At 36.0% G+C, this 19,005-nt stretch overlaps 1 protein-coding gene across 1 annotated transcript in view; it reads left to right on the top strand.

Moving 5' to 3' along the window:
• The window catches only part of LRP6 (LDL receptor related protein 6), a 182,415-nt gene that overhangs the window by 147,182 nt on the left and 16,228 nt on the right, over positions 1 to 19,005 (top strand). Inside the window, exons 13-17 of the mRNA XM_030321740.1 lie at positions 1,263 to 1,465; positions 3,253 to 3,464; positions 4,402 to 4,592; positions 12,137 to 12,346; positions 14,855 to 14,980. Coding sequence (XP_030177600.1) covers positions 1,263 to 1,465; positions 3,253 to 3,464; positions 4,402 to 4,592; positions 12,137 to 12,346; positions 14,855 to 14,980 — 942 coding nt within the window. The remainder of the gene's footprint in view (positions 1 to 1,262; positions 1,466 to 3,252; positions 3,465 to 4,401; positions 4,593 to 12,136; positions 12,347 to 14,854; positions 14,981 to 19,005) is intronic.

Below are 19,005 nucleotides of genomic sequence, written 5' to 3'. Positions count from 1 at the left end.
GCAGAGCCCGATGCGGGACTCAAACTCACGAACTGTGAAATCATGACCTGAGCCAAAATCAAGAGTAGGAGGCTTAACCAACTGAGTCACCCAGCACCCCTGTTTTTTTTTTTTATGAAATTTATTGACAAATTGGTTTCCATACAACACCCAGTGCTCATCCCAAAAGGTGCCCTCCTCAATACCCATCACCCACCCTTCCCTCCCTCCCACCCCCCATCAACCCTCAGTTTGTTCTCAGTTTTTAACAGTCTCTTATGCTTTGGCTCTCTCCCACTCTAACCTCTTTTTTTTTTTTTTTCCTTCCCCTCCCCCATGGGTTCCTGTTAAGTTTCTCAGGATCCACATAAGAGTGAAACCATATGGTATCTGTCTTTCTCTGTATGGCTTATTTCACTTAGCATTACACTCTCCAGTTCCATCCACGTTGCTACAAAGGGCCATATTTCATTTTTTCTCATTGCCACATAGTATTCCATTGTGTATATATACCACAATTTCTTTATCCATTCATCAGTTGATGGACATTTAGGCTCTTTCCATAATTTGGCTATTGTTGAGAGTGCTGCTATGAACATTGGGGTACAAGTGCCCCTATGCATCAGTACTCCTGTATCCCTTGGATAAATTCCTAGCAGTGCTATACCCAGCACCCTTAATTCTTGAAGTATCTTCATATATCTTGTAAAATTCTTACAGGAACTCAATGAGCAGGACAAAATAGCTGTAACCTTATTTTAGAGTTGAGCAAACTTTGACCCAGAGAGGTTCAGTGACTTAGTTATTATCAAGTGAGTAGATAATGAGAGAGCTGATACTAAAACCTTTCTTGGAATTTCTGCTTTGACCTATGGAAACCCAGGTTTCCTGCCACCCGCAGAATAGCTTATGGAAGAGTAGGATTATTCACTTGGCACACAAGGAGAATTTTGATATCTTTATCAAATGCTTTATTGAAATCAAGTCTCCTTTTATGACACTGTGGACAAAATGGAACAAAATAGGCTAGGGTTATGACATAATACCCTATGTCATTGGGTAAATTCATAACTGGTTTGATAGCATAGTGCTATGGTTTGATAGCATTAGTATCACCTTGAGGAGAGTTTCTAGGGACATTCCAGAGGGTTTTGTCCTCAGTCTTACCTCTTCAACATCTGTGTCTGTTTTGCATGAAATGCAGACAACAGGTTGATCAGATCTTTGAGTGATACAAGATTTAGAGTAATTGTGTTTAAAATTTGCTCTTTTCTTTCTTTAAGCTCCAACTACTTTCCTACTCTTCAGTCAGAAGAGTGCCATCAACCGCATGGTGATTGATGAACAGCAGAGCCCTGACATCATCCTTCCCATCCACAGCCTTCGGAATGTCCGGGCCATTGACTATGACCCACTGGACAAGCAACTGTATTGGATTGACTCACGACAAAACATGATCCGAAAAGCACAAGAAGATGGCAGCCAGGTAATTCAGGGCTCGGTTCAAATTCTGTTTTTTTTGCTATGTAGTTGGACTAACCATCCTCTTTTACTTAATTCTTGAGTGTGTGCATGCGTGTATGTGTGTGTGTGTGCACGCACGCGCAGAGAGAGAGAGAGAGAGAGAGAGAGAGAGAGAGAGAGAAGAATGTGAAATTCTGGACCTAGCAGCTTTTTTTCCTCCTAATGATCTTTGATCATTATCAAAGATCCTAATTGTTTGATAATGCTGTTGGAATAAAAATTGTATAAGGAAAACTTAGTTCGTATGTTGGTAATGACTTTGTTACTGCCACTCATATCTGTTTGTTTAGTTTTTTCCATTATGGTTTCATTTACATGGAGTGTTGGAAGCTTTGAAATTAAATAGACCTTGGTTTTGATCTATCTGTGTCACTCACTAAGATTCTTAGGAACTTTTTAGCTGAAAACAATGTAAAGCACATAGCCCATTATCTGTTACATAGTATGTATAAACTCAGTAAATAACAGTTCTATTATTATTAATTTTTTTTGTTATTAATTATTTTTAAAAGGTTTAGAGGATAAGAAACATATAACACAGTCTTGGTAAAATTAAAAACACCTAAGGATATGTTATCACTAACTTAATGATGGGGGGGCTATTATTTGGTGACTAGGGAGGGGAGGGAATAAAAATATTATCAATATCTTCTCTATGCTTACATACCAGTCATGGTTTATATCACAGTTATCCATACTACTTTACTTTCTTTCTGTGACCAAGCAGTTTTAGACTGGGAATTACTATGAATAATCATTTGTCTTCCTTATAGCAGTGATGTTGAATTTTGAATATATTAGAATTTAGGGAGATTGGATTAAGTTTTGGTATGTCACTAAGGGTGAGGTGATCATGTATTTAGGGGCTGTTGAGGGATCATTGAGAGGTCTAGCAATAGTGGTATATTACAGATGCACCTTACACTATATAGACCAGGACTAACAGACTGATAAATAATAGAAATTATAGCTGTTATTATACAGTCAAGGGCACAGCAGATAAATGAGATAGCCTCATTAAGGAATATATTATCTCAGCGTTGCCAAGTAAATGAAATATAATTTATTCATATAGAACATTAGAACAGAACCTCCCTATTGCTTTGCTTTGTTAAAAACATTTTTTTTTTTTTGGTGGTTTGAGGATTGGAGAAGGACATGACTGGTCGATGTGGTTTCTAGCCCTCATTGCTGTTGTCTCTGTAAGCGATTCACACCTTCAGCACTATTGACATTTTTAGGCTATATAATTCTTTGTTTTGGAGGTATGACCTGTATATTGTAAGCTGTTTAACAGCATCCCTGACCTCCACCCACTAGATGCTAGTTGTACTCGTATAGATGTGGCAATCAGAAATGTCTCCCCATAGTGCCAAATGCCCCTGGTTGAGAACCGCTGCTTTGGAGGACTTGTAGGGATGTTTCTAGCTGCAGCTGTAGCCACTTTACAGGAGACTCTTGCCACCTTCCCACTCGAATCAATGCACTGTCTGGTTCCTAGAGCAACTAATACGCCTCAGCTCACTCCTCTGCTACATGTCATAATAGCCAAAGGGAACATTTAAAATGCCTGATAAAAAAGAAGCACATTACCCATAAAAAAAAATCTGTTAGTAAGAAATGTCTGGTGAGACTTGAGAGTTCCTTCTCAGGTTTGTACCATGTAAGTGTAAGCTTTGTGAGCGATCACTTCAGGGCTCTCTGGCTTGGAGTCTAATTTTCTATGTGTGCGTCTTTTTCTTTCCCTAGGGTTTTACTGTGGTTGTGAGCTCAGTTCCAAATCAGAACCTGGAAATACAACCTTATGATCTCAGCATTGATATTTATAGCCGCTACATTTACTGGACTTGTGAGGCCACCAATGTCATTAACGTAACAAGATTAGATGGGAGATCAATTGGAGTGGTATTAAAAGGCGAGCAAGACCGACCTCGAGCCATTGTGGTAAACCCGGAGAAAGGGTATGCTACTCAAGTTTCTTTCAGATATCTTGGCATGTGAGATCCTCATCAGCCTTCCTTTTCAGCTCATTAGTTATTTACCTTTAATATACTGTGCTTCAGTGAAAAAACTCGATATGTTCTATCTACCTGCCACTGCGTTTTCTTGTATTTTTGCTTTCCCTGACTTTCCTGCCTAGAATTTCTTTCCTTTGTCACTATTGCTTTAGTTCTAATTTCTGCCCATACCTCCAAGACTGAACTGCAGTGAAGTTTTCCTTGAGCTAGCCCACCCCAGCCTGGCGTGGTTTTCCCCTTTCCCAAATACCCAGCACTCTGTATCTCTGCCTCTCTAGTTATGCTTAGACCTCTACCTCAGACTTGTGTTTTTGGTGTTATATTTTCTCCTAGACTTTAGGTTCCTTTATGACAAGAACTAATGTTTTCTGTCATTCAATACAGAGCTTTACATTTGGTAAAATAGTACTTTTTTGCATCTGAATGAATGATAAGGAATTCAGCAGGGGAAGTAGCTTACTTTAAAAGAGTTACTGGAAAGAGATGAACTTTAGAATTTAAATATAAGAAATAACTCATATGTGACTTATTTTTAGTTATGAAATAGACTAATTGGAGAAGGAATTTAAAATTTTGAGTCCAGGTCTCTCTGATCACTGTTCTTTTATTTCTGTATTGTAATATTCCAAAACCATAGCTGTGCCTGTGTCTATCATTTCATTTTATTAATTCATGAAAATTATCTCCCCAAGAAGTTCTGTATACTCTGTGTTACTGTTATCAAAAATAATAAAAGTATCCCATGGCCTTAAAAATAACACATACTGCAACATTTAAAAATAAGATTTTAAAATATTCTACTCCTTATATCTTTAAGGATAGTCTCATTTTGTATGGTTTCTTACTTTGATAAACTTACTGTTTCCTCCTTTCTCTTCAGGTATATGTATTTTACCAATCTTCAGGAAAGGTCTCCCAAAATTGAACGGGCTGCTTTGGATGGAACAGAACGGGAGGTCCTCTTTTTCAGTGGCCTAAGTAAACCAATTGCATTAGCCCTTGATAGCAGATTGGGCAAGCTCTTTTGGGCAGATTCTGATCTCCGTCGAATCGAAAGCAGTGATCTCTCAGGTACCCAAGAAATGTAATTCCTTATTTTAATTTCAGTTATTGAGATAATTCATTAATAGAATTTATATTTTTCTTCCATTTTATTATTTTTGTGGACATTTGTTTACAGTTCTTTCTAATTTTTTTAAAAAAATTTTTTTTTTTTCAACGTTTATTTATTTTTGGGACAGAGAGAGACAGAGCATGAACGGGGGAGGGGCAGAGAGAGATGGAGACACAGAATCGGAAACAGGCTCCAGGCTCCGAGCCATCAGCCCAGAGCCTGACGCGGGGCTCGAACTCACGGACCGCGAGATCGTGACCTGGCTGAAGTCGGACGCTTAACCGACTGCGCCACCCAGGCGCCCCTCTAATTTTTTTTTTAATATTCATTTTTTGAGAGAGCACGAGCGAGCATGAGTGGGGGAGGGGTAGAGAGAGAGGGAGACACAGAATCTGAAGCAGGCTCCAGGCTCTGAACTGTCAGCACAGAGCCCAACGCGGGGCTTGAACTGACCAAAGTCAGACGCTTAACCGACTGAGCCACCCTGGCGCCCCTTCTTTCTAAAGGGTAGGTGGTTAGTATCAGGTTGGTTGGGAAGCACTTTTTCTTCAACCATGTACGTGATTGATCCCTCTATTATATAATACTTTCCCCGTTTTCTTGATTTGGCCTCTATAAATAATACATTTCTGATGCATCACTTCTCCATTCCTAATTCTTGTGCTCTAGTTTATGTTCTTATCTGAACTCTGGCCTGAGTTGTAGCCAGTGAAATCTCCTCCCTGCTGATTCCCTCCCATCCCCCAGAAAGCTTATGCATTTTTCCCAACCTACTTTTCTGAAGCATGGTATCTGATCATGTCACTGCTACTAAAAAAAAATCTTCAGGATAATCTCATAACCTGAAGAAAGAACACTAGTTGTATACTTAAGTTGGTATTTGCCTTTCACAAAGCCATCGTCAACCTCAAATGATCTTAACTCATGGTATTTTAACCAAATTAAATCATTTGCTGGTGTTCATTTGTCTTCAAACCTCTGTATGCAATCATAGTTACTTCACCTACCCACCCCCCGTTTCTGATGTCCAAATATTCTGTGTGCCCTCACTACTGATCAAGTAAATGAAATTAAAATAATAAACTATATCTATCAGAGTGGCAAAAATATGTTAAGGTTTATTATACCCAACGTTGGCCAGAATGGTAAAGAATGGCATGCTCTCGTGCACTTTGGTATAAGTGGAATTGGTAAGACCTTTCTGGAGGGCAGTTTGCCAATGCATTTCCCTTTTCCTTTTTTTATTGATTATTCATTTTTGAGAGAGAGAGAGTGCACCTGAGCAGGGGAGGGACAGAGAGAGAGGGAGACACAATCTGAAGCAGGCTCCTGGCTCTGAGCTATCAGCCCAGAGCCCGATGTGGGGCTTGAACCCACAAACCTATGAGATCATGACTTGAACTGAAGTCAGATGCTCAACCGACTGAGCCACCCAGGCGCCATTGAATTTCCCTTTTAGATAGTTTTTTTCTTTACAGAAATAATGACCCATTTGTACAAGGGTACCTGCTCCGCATTATTTATAATAATGTGTCACAGAGAAATACATTCTGATATATCAAGTGTATGCAATATAACAGTCATCCCAAAAGAAATGAGGTAGATCTGTGTGCACTGACATAGAAGGATAATTTTTTATTTTCTTTTTTCTTTTTTGAGAGACTATATGCGTGTACATGGGAGAACCAGGGGAGGAACAAAGGGAGAGGGAGAATGAGAATTCTAAGCAGGTTCCATGCCCAGCGTAGAACCTGATGTGGGACTCAGTCCCATAACCATGACATCATGACCTGAGCTGTAATCAAGAATCAGACGCTTAATTGACTGAGCCACCCAGCTGCCCCAAAGGATAATTTTTAGAAATTAAGTTGCATGACAATGTTTTTGTTTAAGGTTAAATTAATTTTATATATGTATGTACATGCCCACACTATATTTGATGGCAGATGGCTCTTTAAAAATACTTAAACTGTTTATACCCATGTGTACCTATACACACATACAAATAGGTAGGTATACTATTAAGAAACACATGGGTATGTTTGTATTTTCTTCAAGGAATAGGCAAGCAGATATACCTTGAGGAAGGTCTGGAAGGCTAGCATACTAATATGTTGAGAGTATTTCTGTATCACTTGAATTTTATGTTTGAATACATTTATAACTTTCTTAAACTAGAAAATACTCTCTTTTCAGGTTCAAATGCCTCCTTCCATTATGCCTTTTCTGATTCCAGTCATGCACACATTTATCCATATGTATACACATACCTCACATGGAATATTCTTTCCCTCATCTATTCACCTATATCTTTTATGTCACCTCTAATTTGAATAATAGTTATTTATGTCAGTGTTTTAACTCTTATTGGTCTTATTAGCCTTCTTTCCTTTTCTCTACATTTATCATGTTTTTTTTTGTTATGAAATTAACACATGTCCATTAAAGACAGTTTAGAAAAGAAAAAATCCAAAAACACTATCATTATTAATTTAACTTCCATTTTTTTAATGCCTTTTTTTTTCCCTACCCTTAATTATGAAATGGTTCCAGCATACAGAAAGTATGAGTTCCTATCATCCAACTGGTTAAATCTTAGTTTTTTGGGCCATTTTTGCTTTTGAACTATTTCTTGTCCTTGAGACAATACTTCGGAGAGAATTTTGAAGCCCTTACATATCCATCCCCAATTCTATTCTTCTCCCTCTTTTCCTTAAGGTAACTTTTGATGTTTTTCTTCGTCATGCATATTTTGCTGTGTGTGTGTATGTGTGTCTTTTGCCATGCATACACATTACACATATATTTGAACTTTTGTTTCACTTTTTAATATAAATAGTATCGTGTATTCTTTTGTAACTTGCTTTTTTCCAGATATATCGTGGTTTTGACATGATCCCTGTTGATCCAAAACTCTGTCATTTGTTTTCAAGCTAAATAGTATTTCATTACATGAATCATTCTATAATTTCTCTATTCTGCTGTCTCAACTGCTATTTCCAGTTTCTTGGCATTAAAAGCAATGTTGTAGTGAATATTCTTGTGCACATATTTGAACATTTCTCTAATGGCCTGAACCTAGTAGTAGAATTGCTATTTAATGTGTTATGTATATATTCACCTTGAATAGATATATCCAGATTGCTCTTCAACATGATTATATCAATTTAAGATACCCACCAGAAGTGTGTGAGTTGTCCCTCTAGTATTTGGTATTGTTAGACTTCTAAATTTTTAGTACTGCAGTAGTTTAAAAGTATATCTCAGTAACAAAATTCGCGTTTCCCTGTTTGATATTAATTTATTGGTCATTCATTTTTTTCTTCTGTGAATTGCTATTTATTGATATTTTTTCTATCACTGATTTTTAAAAACTCTTTATTCAGACTATTAATCCATTATCAAGTTACATATATATTGGAGGATAATTGGCATATTAAAGAAATTCAGTCTTTTCATCCATGACTGTGATGGATCCCTCCATTTGTTTAGGTCTTATTTGATAATTTTTAGTACATCTTTATACTTTTCTCTATAGAGGTGGGTATGTGTTGCATAAATCTTCCAATTTGTGATTTACCTTTTCACTCTTCCAATAGTGTCCTTAGATGAAAAAGTTCTTAATTTTAGTGCAGTACCGTTTACTAATTTTCCCCCTTATGATTAGTACTTTTTATGTTCTGTTTAAGAAACCTTTGCCTACTGCAAAGTTACAAAGGGATTTAATGGGTTTTGTTCCTAAAAATTTTTTTAATTTTTTTTTTTAACTTTTATTTATTGTTGAGAGACAGAGACAGACAGAACATGAGCAGGGGAGGGGCAGAGAGAGAGGGAAATACAGAATCTGAAACAGGCTCCAGGCTCTGAGCTGTCAGCACAGAGCCCGACGCGGGGCTCGAACCCACGAACTGTGAGATCATGACCTGAGCTGAAGTCGAACGTTCAACCAACTGAGCCACCCAGGCACTCCCTAAAATTTTTTTGTTTAACTTTTCTTAGTTAGATCTATGATCCATTGGCAATTTATTTTTGGGCATGGGGTGAGGTAGGGGTTAAAAATTTTTTTTTTCATGTTACTATTTAACACCAGTTTTAGAGAAGACCATACTTTCTCCACTATTTTCTAATGTCACCTTTGTTGTAAATGAAGTGACTGTATTTCTGTGAGTTTGTTTCTGTGTTCCCTTGGTTACTTTGTCTTATGTGGTATTTTATTGTCTTACTCATTATAATGTTATAAACAAATTTATTCGGCAATGTTCATCCTTAGTATTTCATTACAATGGCTGTTGCCTTTTTTTTTTTTTTTTTTTTTTTTATTTCCGTATACATTCTAGAATCTACCTCTGAGTTTCCACCAAGAATGAAAGAAACCTAGTGGAATTTTGACTGGGTTTGCTTTGAATTTATAGGTCAATTTAGAGAGAATTATTTTTATATTAGTCTTCCAAACTATGAACATGGTATATCCATCCACTTTTTTAGAACTTTAATTTCCCTCAGTGTTTTATAGTTTTCTTCTTAGAGGTCTTTCCCATCTTCACTAGAGTTGTTCGTTGGTATTTGAAGCTTTTGAATGCTAGTGGTAAAGCTAGTGGTAATTCTAAATTTTTAATATTTTAATCTCTGATTATGGCTGGAATATAGACATAGTTTCTTTTTCTTCCATTCCTGTTATATTGAGCTTATTCCCAGGGACCTTGTTAAATTCATTTATTTGTGGTTTCTTTATGATTTTGTATGTCATAGAACCATTTGTCTACAAATAATGAAAGTTTCATTTCTTCTTTTGCAGTACTTTTTCATTGTTACCTTATAACACCGACTGGTACCTCCAGTACAATGTTGAATAGAACAATAGAATCCTTGGGTGTTTGTTTTGTTTTGTTTTGTTTTTCTTGATTTAGAGGAATGCATTCAATACTTCATGATTAGGTATTATGTTTGCTAAGGTTTTCTGTAAATAACATTTTTATCAGATTAAGAAAGTTCCTTCTGTTCCTAGTTTTCTAGAATAAATCAAACTCGGCATGATAACATTTTCCTTTTTATATATTGCTGGATTTTATTTGCTAATGTTTTGTTTAAGGGTTTGTATCTGTGTTCATGAGAATGATTACCCTATAATTTTCCTTTCTTATAGTGTACTTGGCATTTTGCCATCAAGGTTATGTTGACCTCATAAAATGTTTCCTCTTTTTCTGTTTTCTGAAAAAGGTTAGTGTAAAACTGATAGTTTTATTTTTTCCTTGCTTGTATATTCACAGATAATCATACACTTTTATCTTGGGATCTCTTTCTGCTTCATATTTTGAGCCTGCCACAAAGCCTTTTACACTGGATTGCATTTAGTACATGCGTAGTTTGTTGAATAAATAAGTGTATCTTCATTGTTGGTTCCAGTGTTTTACTTCCCCTTTTATCACTGCCATCAAAGTAGATCAGGTCCTTATCATGTCTGGGATTCTACAGTGACACTGTTGACAGCTCTTTTTTTCTCAGTGGTCCACTTGAAACCATCCTTGCACAACTAATCCTTTTAATTCATTCTTCTTCTTATTTTTAACTTAATCTCATCAAAGTAATACATGTAAATATTTGTGGAAATCAAATGCTTATACTCAGTTATAACAGAAAATAAGTCTACTGTTCTCCTACATACTCACTTCCCACTCTGAGGCATCTGTTTTAAAATAACTTGCTTAAAGCTGCTATTTCTCCATTTTTCAATTTTAGACATCACAAGTTGACTTATTTAATAGAAGATAAAGATTTTGCTGTCTTAAACCATATAAGGCCAAAATACTCATATGAACTCTCTTCCTATCCTCCCAGGATAGTTATATCGTAATTTTTAAGTTCATACTTAATTGTTATTTATGGCTATGAAAATATTACCTTTAACTGTGTTGCCTTCTGTAGCTTTTTTCCCCCCTGAAGTTAATCTTGTCTAATGTAAATATTATTTCAGTACATACAGATGGATCAAGCAATCCATCTTTTTTCTTTTTAATTGAAAGCATACCTCTTGAATTTCTTTATCATCTTGCTCCAATCTGGATTTGCTTGCTTTTTTAGGCCAACTTCCTTTCACTGTTATCCTGGGAATGCACCTGCCTTTCTCCTTGGTGCTGAGCCCTATTTACTGGATTCCATGTCTCTGGCTAATTTCTTTTTCTTGGTAGAATGCATCCTCTATTATTTCTTGAAAGGGGTTCATAGGAGGTTAAAAATTTTCATTTATTTGTCTGAATTTTTTCCCCTCACATTTGATTGATAATTTGGATATGTATAGAATTCATGTTTCATAACTATTTTTATCTCCCCGTTTTGAAGGCAGAACTCTGTTGTCTTCAACCATCTCATGTCATTGTGATTCCCAACTGTTTGTATATGATCCTTTATTTTCCCCTTCAGAAACTTTTAACATCTTTTCTTTTTCCTAAATATTCTAGAATCTAATGATAATATGCTTTTGTGTGATCACTCCCTGACTTCCCTCTTCTGTTTCTTTCTTTTCATTGAACTCGTTACTAGGTGAGTCCTTTGTATCTGGAAATGTAACATCTTTTTTTTGTTTTTAATGTTTATTTTTGAAAGAGAGACAGACAGACAGACAGACAGACACAGGGCATTTAGCAGGGGAGGGGCAGAGGGAGAGGGAGATATGGAATCCGAATCAGGCTTCAGGCTCCAGGCTGTGAGCTGTCAGCACAGAGCCAGACACGGGTCTAGAACCCATGAACTGTGAGATCATGACCTGATCTGAAATTGGATGTTTAACCGACTGAGACACCCAGGCACCCCTGGAAACTTACATCTTGAGTTCTAGAAAGGTTGTTTTGTTTTTTAATGTTGTTTCTTTAATGATTTGTTTTCTCATTCTGGAACTTTTACTCAGATGTTGAATCTTGATTTTTCCTCAGATGTTGTGAGTATTTTTCTCTCTTATTTTCCATCTCTTTATCTGAGAGAGTTTTTCCAATTTATCTTCAAACCCTCCTGTTGGATTTTTTTCGAGCTTTCATATATTTAATTTCCAGGGATTCTTTTTTGTTCTGTGAATGCCTTGCCCCCATCAAAAGCATCCTGCTCTTCAGGGTTTTGTTGCTCTTGATTTGTTTTTTTCTGCTTTATCCAGAGAAGTACCATTTTTATCTGTTTTATATGTTAAGGCTTTTCATAAAGTTTAATTTGAAGAATAGAATTTGCTTTTTAAAAATGTTTGAAAACTGCTCTTAAGTTTTTGTCCATGTTTCTATGAACTAAAGTATTTACTGTGTGTTGGGCACTTACTTGCTTTTGTTTGTACTTAAGTGTCTAATCTGTTTTCTGATATATATATCTTCTCAGAATGATTTTTAATTCTTGTGGTAAAGAGCTTACTTACCATATTTTCCTTTTCAGTACTTTTAGAATCTAACTGGTATTCAATCAGTAATTACTGAATGCATGACTTGACCCACATGAATCATTGCTGTTGAATGTTCTCCTTTCCAAGGTGCCAACCGGATAGTATTAGAAGACTCCAATATCTTGCAGCCTGTGGGACTGACTGTGTTTGAAAACTGGCTATATTGGATTGACAAGCAGCAGCAAATGATTGAAAAAATTGACATGACAGGTCGAGAGGGTAGAACCAAAGTCCAGGCTCGAATTGCCCAGCTTAGTGACATTCATGCAGTAAAGGAGCTGAACCTACAGGAATATAGTAAGTGCTGATGACATACTGCTAATTGCAGGATTCATATTTGTTGTAAGAGATTAAGATGGAATTAAGATGTTCTTCTGTGTCTTCTTACCTTTTTTTTTTTTAACAGATTTTTGTGCACTTTTAATTTTGCCAATTTTTAAACTCTGTGTTTTTAAAACCTTACATCAAACTCATCTGGGAACTTTTTCAAATTAAACATCATTTCCCCATAAAACAGGAGTGGGGAAAGCAATGGTTTTGTTCATTTTCAAAAATTGCCCCAGATACAGCAGACTCTTCTTTGCATGCCTTCTTTCTCACCTTCAGCCCCTTGAAGAATACTGGTATAAAGTATATATTTCTTTCGTTCCCTGTGCCCCCATAGTTTGAATTAAAACAAAAATTATATAATGATGAATATAGTTGTCTTGGAATAACCTTATGAAGCAAAAACAACTAAAAATTAATTTTCAAAAGTTTTTGAAATAAACTTAGAGAAGACTGTGATTAACAAGTGTTTGTTTTGTCCTCCTGCGTAAATTTTTCAGTTGTCAGCTTAGAAAAGTACCCATAATTTTTTTTTTGACCCTACTGGAAACTTTTTAATATGGCTCATCATCTTGCCCTAATTTCTTATTAGTATCAAAAGACCCCTCATAGCAATCACTACTCTGGGTTTTATGTGATTGTACCAGGAATGCTAATGTTAAATGAAATATTAAAGAGAGAGTTATTGAAACTCCTTAACTTCTCAGCACAATGCTTTCAAATCAAACTGGAGTATGAGAGGAGAATAGCAGAAGGAGAGCACCTTTGCTCGTTCAGGTCTTCATTATGTTGTCACTGTTCCTGAACTTTAGAAGTTCAGGGTATTTGAGAATTAGAATTGTTGTCATTCTAAGTTATGACATGTGACTTAATGCTGAACACTTAATAGAAATAAGGCAATGATTTCGTGGTCCTGGGTGGCTCACTCGGCTGAGTATCCAACTTTGGCTCAGGTCATGATCTCACAGTTTGTGAGTTCAAGCCCTGCATCGGGCTCTCTGCTATTAGCCAGAGCCCACTTTGGATCCTCTGTCCCCGTCTCTTTGCACCTTCCCCACTCACGCTTTCTCTCAAAAATAAACATTTTTTAAAAAGGCAATAGGGGCGCCTGGGTGGCTCAGTCAGTTGAGCATCTGACTTCGGCTCAGGTCATGATCTCATAGCTTGTGAGTTCGAGCCCCGCGTCAGGCTCTGTGCTGACAGCTCAGAGCCTGGAGACTGCTTCAGATTCTGTGTCTCCCTCTCTCTCTGCCCCTAACCCACTTGCATTCTGTCTCTCTCTCAAAAATAAATAAACATTAAAAAAATTTTTTTTAAATAAATAAAAAAGGCAGTAATTTCTAAGCTGTTTATTCAGTTGACAAATGATTATTTTATTGCAGAAAATCTCAATGGAGATTTTCAGAATTTTAGGGGGAATGTTTTTATTTTTATAATCAACATTTAAATATGGTTTTATAATTGGAAAACCCTTTTTTTCCAATTTCTAATAACATTAAAGAGAGTGAGATTTTTATCAAATGTGTCATGGAATAAAGTTTGTGCTATGTAGGTTGTGCATTCTAGTACACAGTATGACTGATGTCTCTCTTGAGACATCTATATAGTATAGCACATCTTCGCATTTATAGATAGCTGACTTTCAATCTCATCAACACACACTGAAAGCCGGGTGATGTGTTATTGAGAAGGCAGAAGATAAATGGGTGGCTACTTTAGATGCTAGTATTCTGATGACAGATGTCAAGTTACTTTTAACACAGGCTAAGTAGAAAATTGAAAGCAACTCTATTAAATACAATTTGTGAGACAGACTTTGAAAAGTTACTTAACTTTGTATTAGTTTAATTTAGCCTAAATATAAGGAAATTAAACATTTGTAACATTGCAAGTTACCTTTTGCAGTTGATCAAGCAAATAGTTTTTATTGTCTCTGAGTGGTTGCAATCCATGTGAACTTAAGTTTCTTTAATATAACAACTCTAATTTTCTGTATTTTATTATTTCTATATTTCATTAAAATAATACAGTTTTCAAGTAAAATCATCTTTTATAAAGGTAGAATTTCTGAGTTAAAATCTTTAGAAGACTTTTTATATTTTAAATAGAAAAACCCAGGTTTCTGCATTCTCCCTAACAATGTTTTTAGTTTCAATAATCAACTTTATTTTAGATACAAATATTTAAAGACAGTGGTTAAATACAAGTATTTTGCATTTTAAAATTGCTCTTATTTTCTTGCAATTTTTTGTAGGGATTAGAGTGAGGAATTATACTGCTAGTGAAATTAAAATCCGAGGTAATTTTACATTTGGTTTTCTTGGCAGTTCATAAATAGATTTTGACTGAACTGTCTTCCTTTCTTTCCTCCCTCCCTCCCTCCCTCCCTCCCTTACTTTCCTTTCTCTCTTTTCCTCTTCCCTCCCTCCTTGCCTCCCTCCCTTTCCCTTTTTCTCTTTTCTTTTCTCTTTTTTTCAGGACAGCACCCTTGTGCTCAGGATAATGGTGGCTGTTCACATATTTGTCTTGTAAAAGGAGATGGTACTACAAGGTGCTCTTGCCCCATGCACTTGGTTCTGCTTCAGGATGAGCTATCATGTGGAGGTAAATACGTTACTTTCTTGTGCAAGGCCAAGTGCCACTTAACATGTTCCATAACTGTCTAGCATTCTGTGAATTGTCAGTGAAATTGCTCTTTCTCCTAACTTGATTAGTCCCTTGTATTCCATTCATCTGCATCATCCTAGCCTTCTGGGTTATTCGGAGAGTGAATCCATCATGACAGGTAATAAGTGTAACCTAATCTTGGGACTAAGGAGGAAGTGCCCTTTTGGGGGGAGGGGAACTCATCTTGTGAATGACTGTATTTCCTAATTATAAAGTAGCTTTTTTCACCCCAGAGAGTAACGAAATGAATTAATTCTACCTCCTATAATCTCCATCTACTGAATTCTAGATTCTACCAAGTTTAGGTATCATTGCTGGGAATGTATCCAGTGAAAAGAATATTCTTTTATTCAAATCTATTAGTAGTTCCCTATTGTTTTTACTTATTTACCTAGCAAAAAAATTTTTTTAAGATATCACTACAATAATGTTGTAGTGAAATTGGTTCAGTCATTCATGAGAGCATTAACAAATTGGTACATTCCCTTGTTAAAGCATATTGTGGTAACATTAAATACCATAGTAATATTCATTCCCTTGATTCAGAAATAATCTTCTTGCGGATAATTCTAAATTAATTCAACTGAAAGAAAAAGACTGTTCTTTCTCTACAGTGGCAGGAATCTGAAAGCAATCTAATTTCTAATGATAGGAAAATTAGGTTAAATAACTGAGTTTATACAGCTATTAAACATTATGACCATAAGCTCATGTAAAAATGTAGCCAAAATTTGGCTCAAGTAGAAAAAAAGTTTTAATGCTGTTTTCTGCTATGACAACAACTACTTAAATACATGTTTCTGTAAACAAAGATTGGTTTATACACTCAGAAAAGTTGTTGATAAGGTGTTATGAAAATATTTTATTCTTCTAACTTTACTTTAAAAAATAAGTAAATAACCATGTATTTAGTAGCACCTGTGAGGCACTCTGCTCGGACTACAGGAGATTTGAATATCTTTGAGATAGAGCATACAGTTTAGTTGGGGAGATCAAATATGTACACAGTAAAAGTTAAGCTCTGGTTCTTGAAGTATCTTCCCTCAGAATAACAAGTGTTGCACAATAATGTGAATGTACTTAATGTCATTGAACCACGTACTTTAAAATGGTTAAAATAGTAAACTTTGTTACATATATTTTACCACAATAAAAAAAAGAGCAATGATATGTTCCCGTATCAAGGTGCTAGATTATTATTACTCTAGTAAGGCAAATCTTAGAAATGCTTACCTTTATGTAATGATAATATAGATAAAATTGAGTCAAATATACCATCTTCCATTTAGAAAATAAATGTCTTTTAGGGGCGCCTTGGTGGCTCAGTTGGTTAAGCATCCAACTTTGGCTCGGGTCATGACCTCAAGGTTCATGGGTTCAAGCCCCGCCTCAAGCTCTGTGCTGACAGCTCTGAGCCTGGAGCCTGCTTCGGATTCTGTGTCTCCCTCGTTCTTTGCCCCTCCCCTGCTCACACTCTGTTTCCCTCTCTCTCTCTCAAAAATAAACATTAAAGAAATTTTTCTTTAAAGAAAATGTCTTTTAAAAGAACTTTGATTTTTTTCTTCATATTTTGTGATTATTTTCAATGTATGTATTAAAATTTTTAAATGCATGTATTACATTAATAAAGCATTTTAACAAATGGGTTACCAACACTCAAGATATACAGTGTGTCATTAAGAAAAGTACCCTGGAGCCCTTTTCCAGCTGGTTCTCTTCCAGAAGTAAGCACTATTCTGATTTTTATCCCCATAATTTAGATTTGTCTGTTCTTGCATTTTATGTAAGGAATAACGATGTATGTATTCTTTTTGTGTCTGATTCTCTTGGTTAATATTTTTGAGATTATTTTTGAGATTCAACCATATAGTGGAATGTATCAGTAGTTTTTTTCTTCTTATTGCTGAGTGGTGTTTCACTGGATAATATGCCACAGTTTTTTCTCATGTTGAGTGACATTTTAATTGTTTTCATTTTTTCTGTTCTTAAGAATAAAACCGTAGTCAGTGTTTGTATACAACATTTTTTTGCGGGGGCGCCTGGCTGGCTCAGTTGGTATGACTCTTGATCGCAGGGTTGTGAATTTAGGTCCCATGGTGGGTGTAGGGATTACTTAAAATCTTTAAAAAAGTGTGTGTGTGTGTGTGTGTGTGTGTGTGTGTGTGTGTGTGTGTGTGTGTGATTTAACATTGATTATACAGTGGAGGTAAATGAAACACAGAATCTTAATTCCTGACCCTCAAGATGTGTTTTCATTTGAGCTCATCTTACCTGTCCATCTCCTTTCGTTTCTCTCTTTACTTTCGTTTGGCTGTTTAGAGTTTGATGACCACTCTTGTATGTTCTGTTTTGTTCTGTTTTGTTTTGCCTCTGTGGCTTTACTTGCGGTACTTCAAAGATGTAGTTCTCTTCTTGCATGCCGTCCTAAGTCTTATTTTTCAAGGAGTGTCTTCTCATGATCTTTAAACCTTCACTAGCCATTATTGTCCCCGCCCCCCTTTCTCTGAATTGTAACTCTTGTTACCACAGTTTGCCTGACATACAGTTCAGATAATGTTTTGTTTTATATTCATTAGTCTCTTTCTCTTCCTAGCCCCAGATTAAATTATAAGCTCTTTAAGGACATGGACCCTATTTTACCTATTTTTATTCTCCACATGATCTAGTATAGTGCTGGATACAAAATAGGCTCAAATTCCCTCTATAAATAATACTTCAAATTCCCCATGTAAAATGTTCACCTGTAATTTGCAGTGTTCTCTAAAGTTTTTTTGTCTGTTTGTTTGTTTGTCTATTTATTTAGAGACAAGAGACAGCGTGAGTGGGTGAGGGACAGAGAGAGAGGAGAGAAGGAATCCCAAGCAGGCTCCCAGCTGCCAGCACAGAGCCCAGTGTGGGGCTTAAACCCATGAAGCCATGAGATCATGACCTGAGCCAAAACCAAGAGTCAGGCCCTTAACTGACTGAGCCACCCAGGCGCTGCCCCAGTATTCTCTACTTTAAAGATAAGAGGTTTTCTGATATTAACAAAGTTACATTATCTAGAGAATTTACTAAGAGAAGGTTTTAAATGAAGTCCAGGAGCCTGGGATATAAAGGCAATGGGCTAAAACTAGAGAGGCTGTCCTTTTGGTCCTGTCTTTTATTTTTAATTATCCCTTTGTGTAGGAAGCTATATGACCTTGGGCAGTCACTTAGTCTCTCTGAGCCTGTTTCCTTATTTGCAAAACAAGGAAATTGGGCTTGAATGGCAATTTTCAAAGTGGCCTTAGCAACTTTTACATTTTTAAAAATTAAAAGGGCCCCAAACAGCTTGTGTTTGCATGGGTTATGTTTATCTGTATTTACTGTAGTAGAATTTAAAACCAAGAACTTTAAAAAAATTTGTTAAAAATAATAATAATAAGCGCTTACATGTTCTAAAGTTAAACCTGTTAAGAAAATTATAACTATATTGGAGCCCTTGGGTGACTCGGTTAAGTGCCCCACTCTTGATCTTGGGTAAGGTCATCTCACAGTTTGTGAGTTCAAGCCTGGCATCGGGCTTTCGCTGATGGTGTGGAGCCTGCTTGGGATTCTGTCTCTCCTCTCTGCCCCTCCCCCACTTGTGAGCGTGCACTCTTTCTCTCTCTCAAATACATAAATATTTAAAAATTATTTTTTAAAATTTATAACAATATTTTCTGAAGCAAAGTAATTTTAGTGAGAAATGTGGCATTGTTTTTACATTTTTGTATATCTCTTTTAATGTTAGGCCAGATTCTCATGTCTACTTCTGCATTCAATCTGTTGTAATATGTAGTTTGGGTTGAATATGAGGAAATTTAGCCTGAAATGTAGTTGGAAAATAGAAAACTATAATAATAGTCTTTTAAAATAATTATACATATATCTTGAATTCTACACCAGGTATTGACCAGTGGTAGTTTACTGTAGATTTAGTTGCAATGTGGAATTTGAAA

The sequence above is a fragment of the Lynx canadensis genome, chromosome B4, assembly GCF_007474595.2.
Source record: "Lynx canadensis isolate LIC74 chromosome B4, mLynCan4.pri.v2, whole genome shotgun sequence".
NCBI lineage: Eukaryota > Metazoa > Chordata > Mammalia > Carnivora > Felidae > Lynx > Lynx canadensis.
This window is presented reverse-complemented; position numbering and strand designations above follow the sequence as displayed.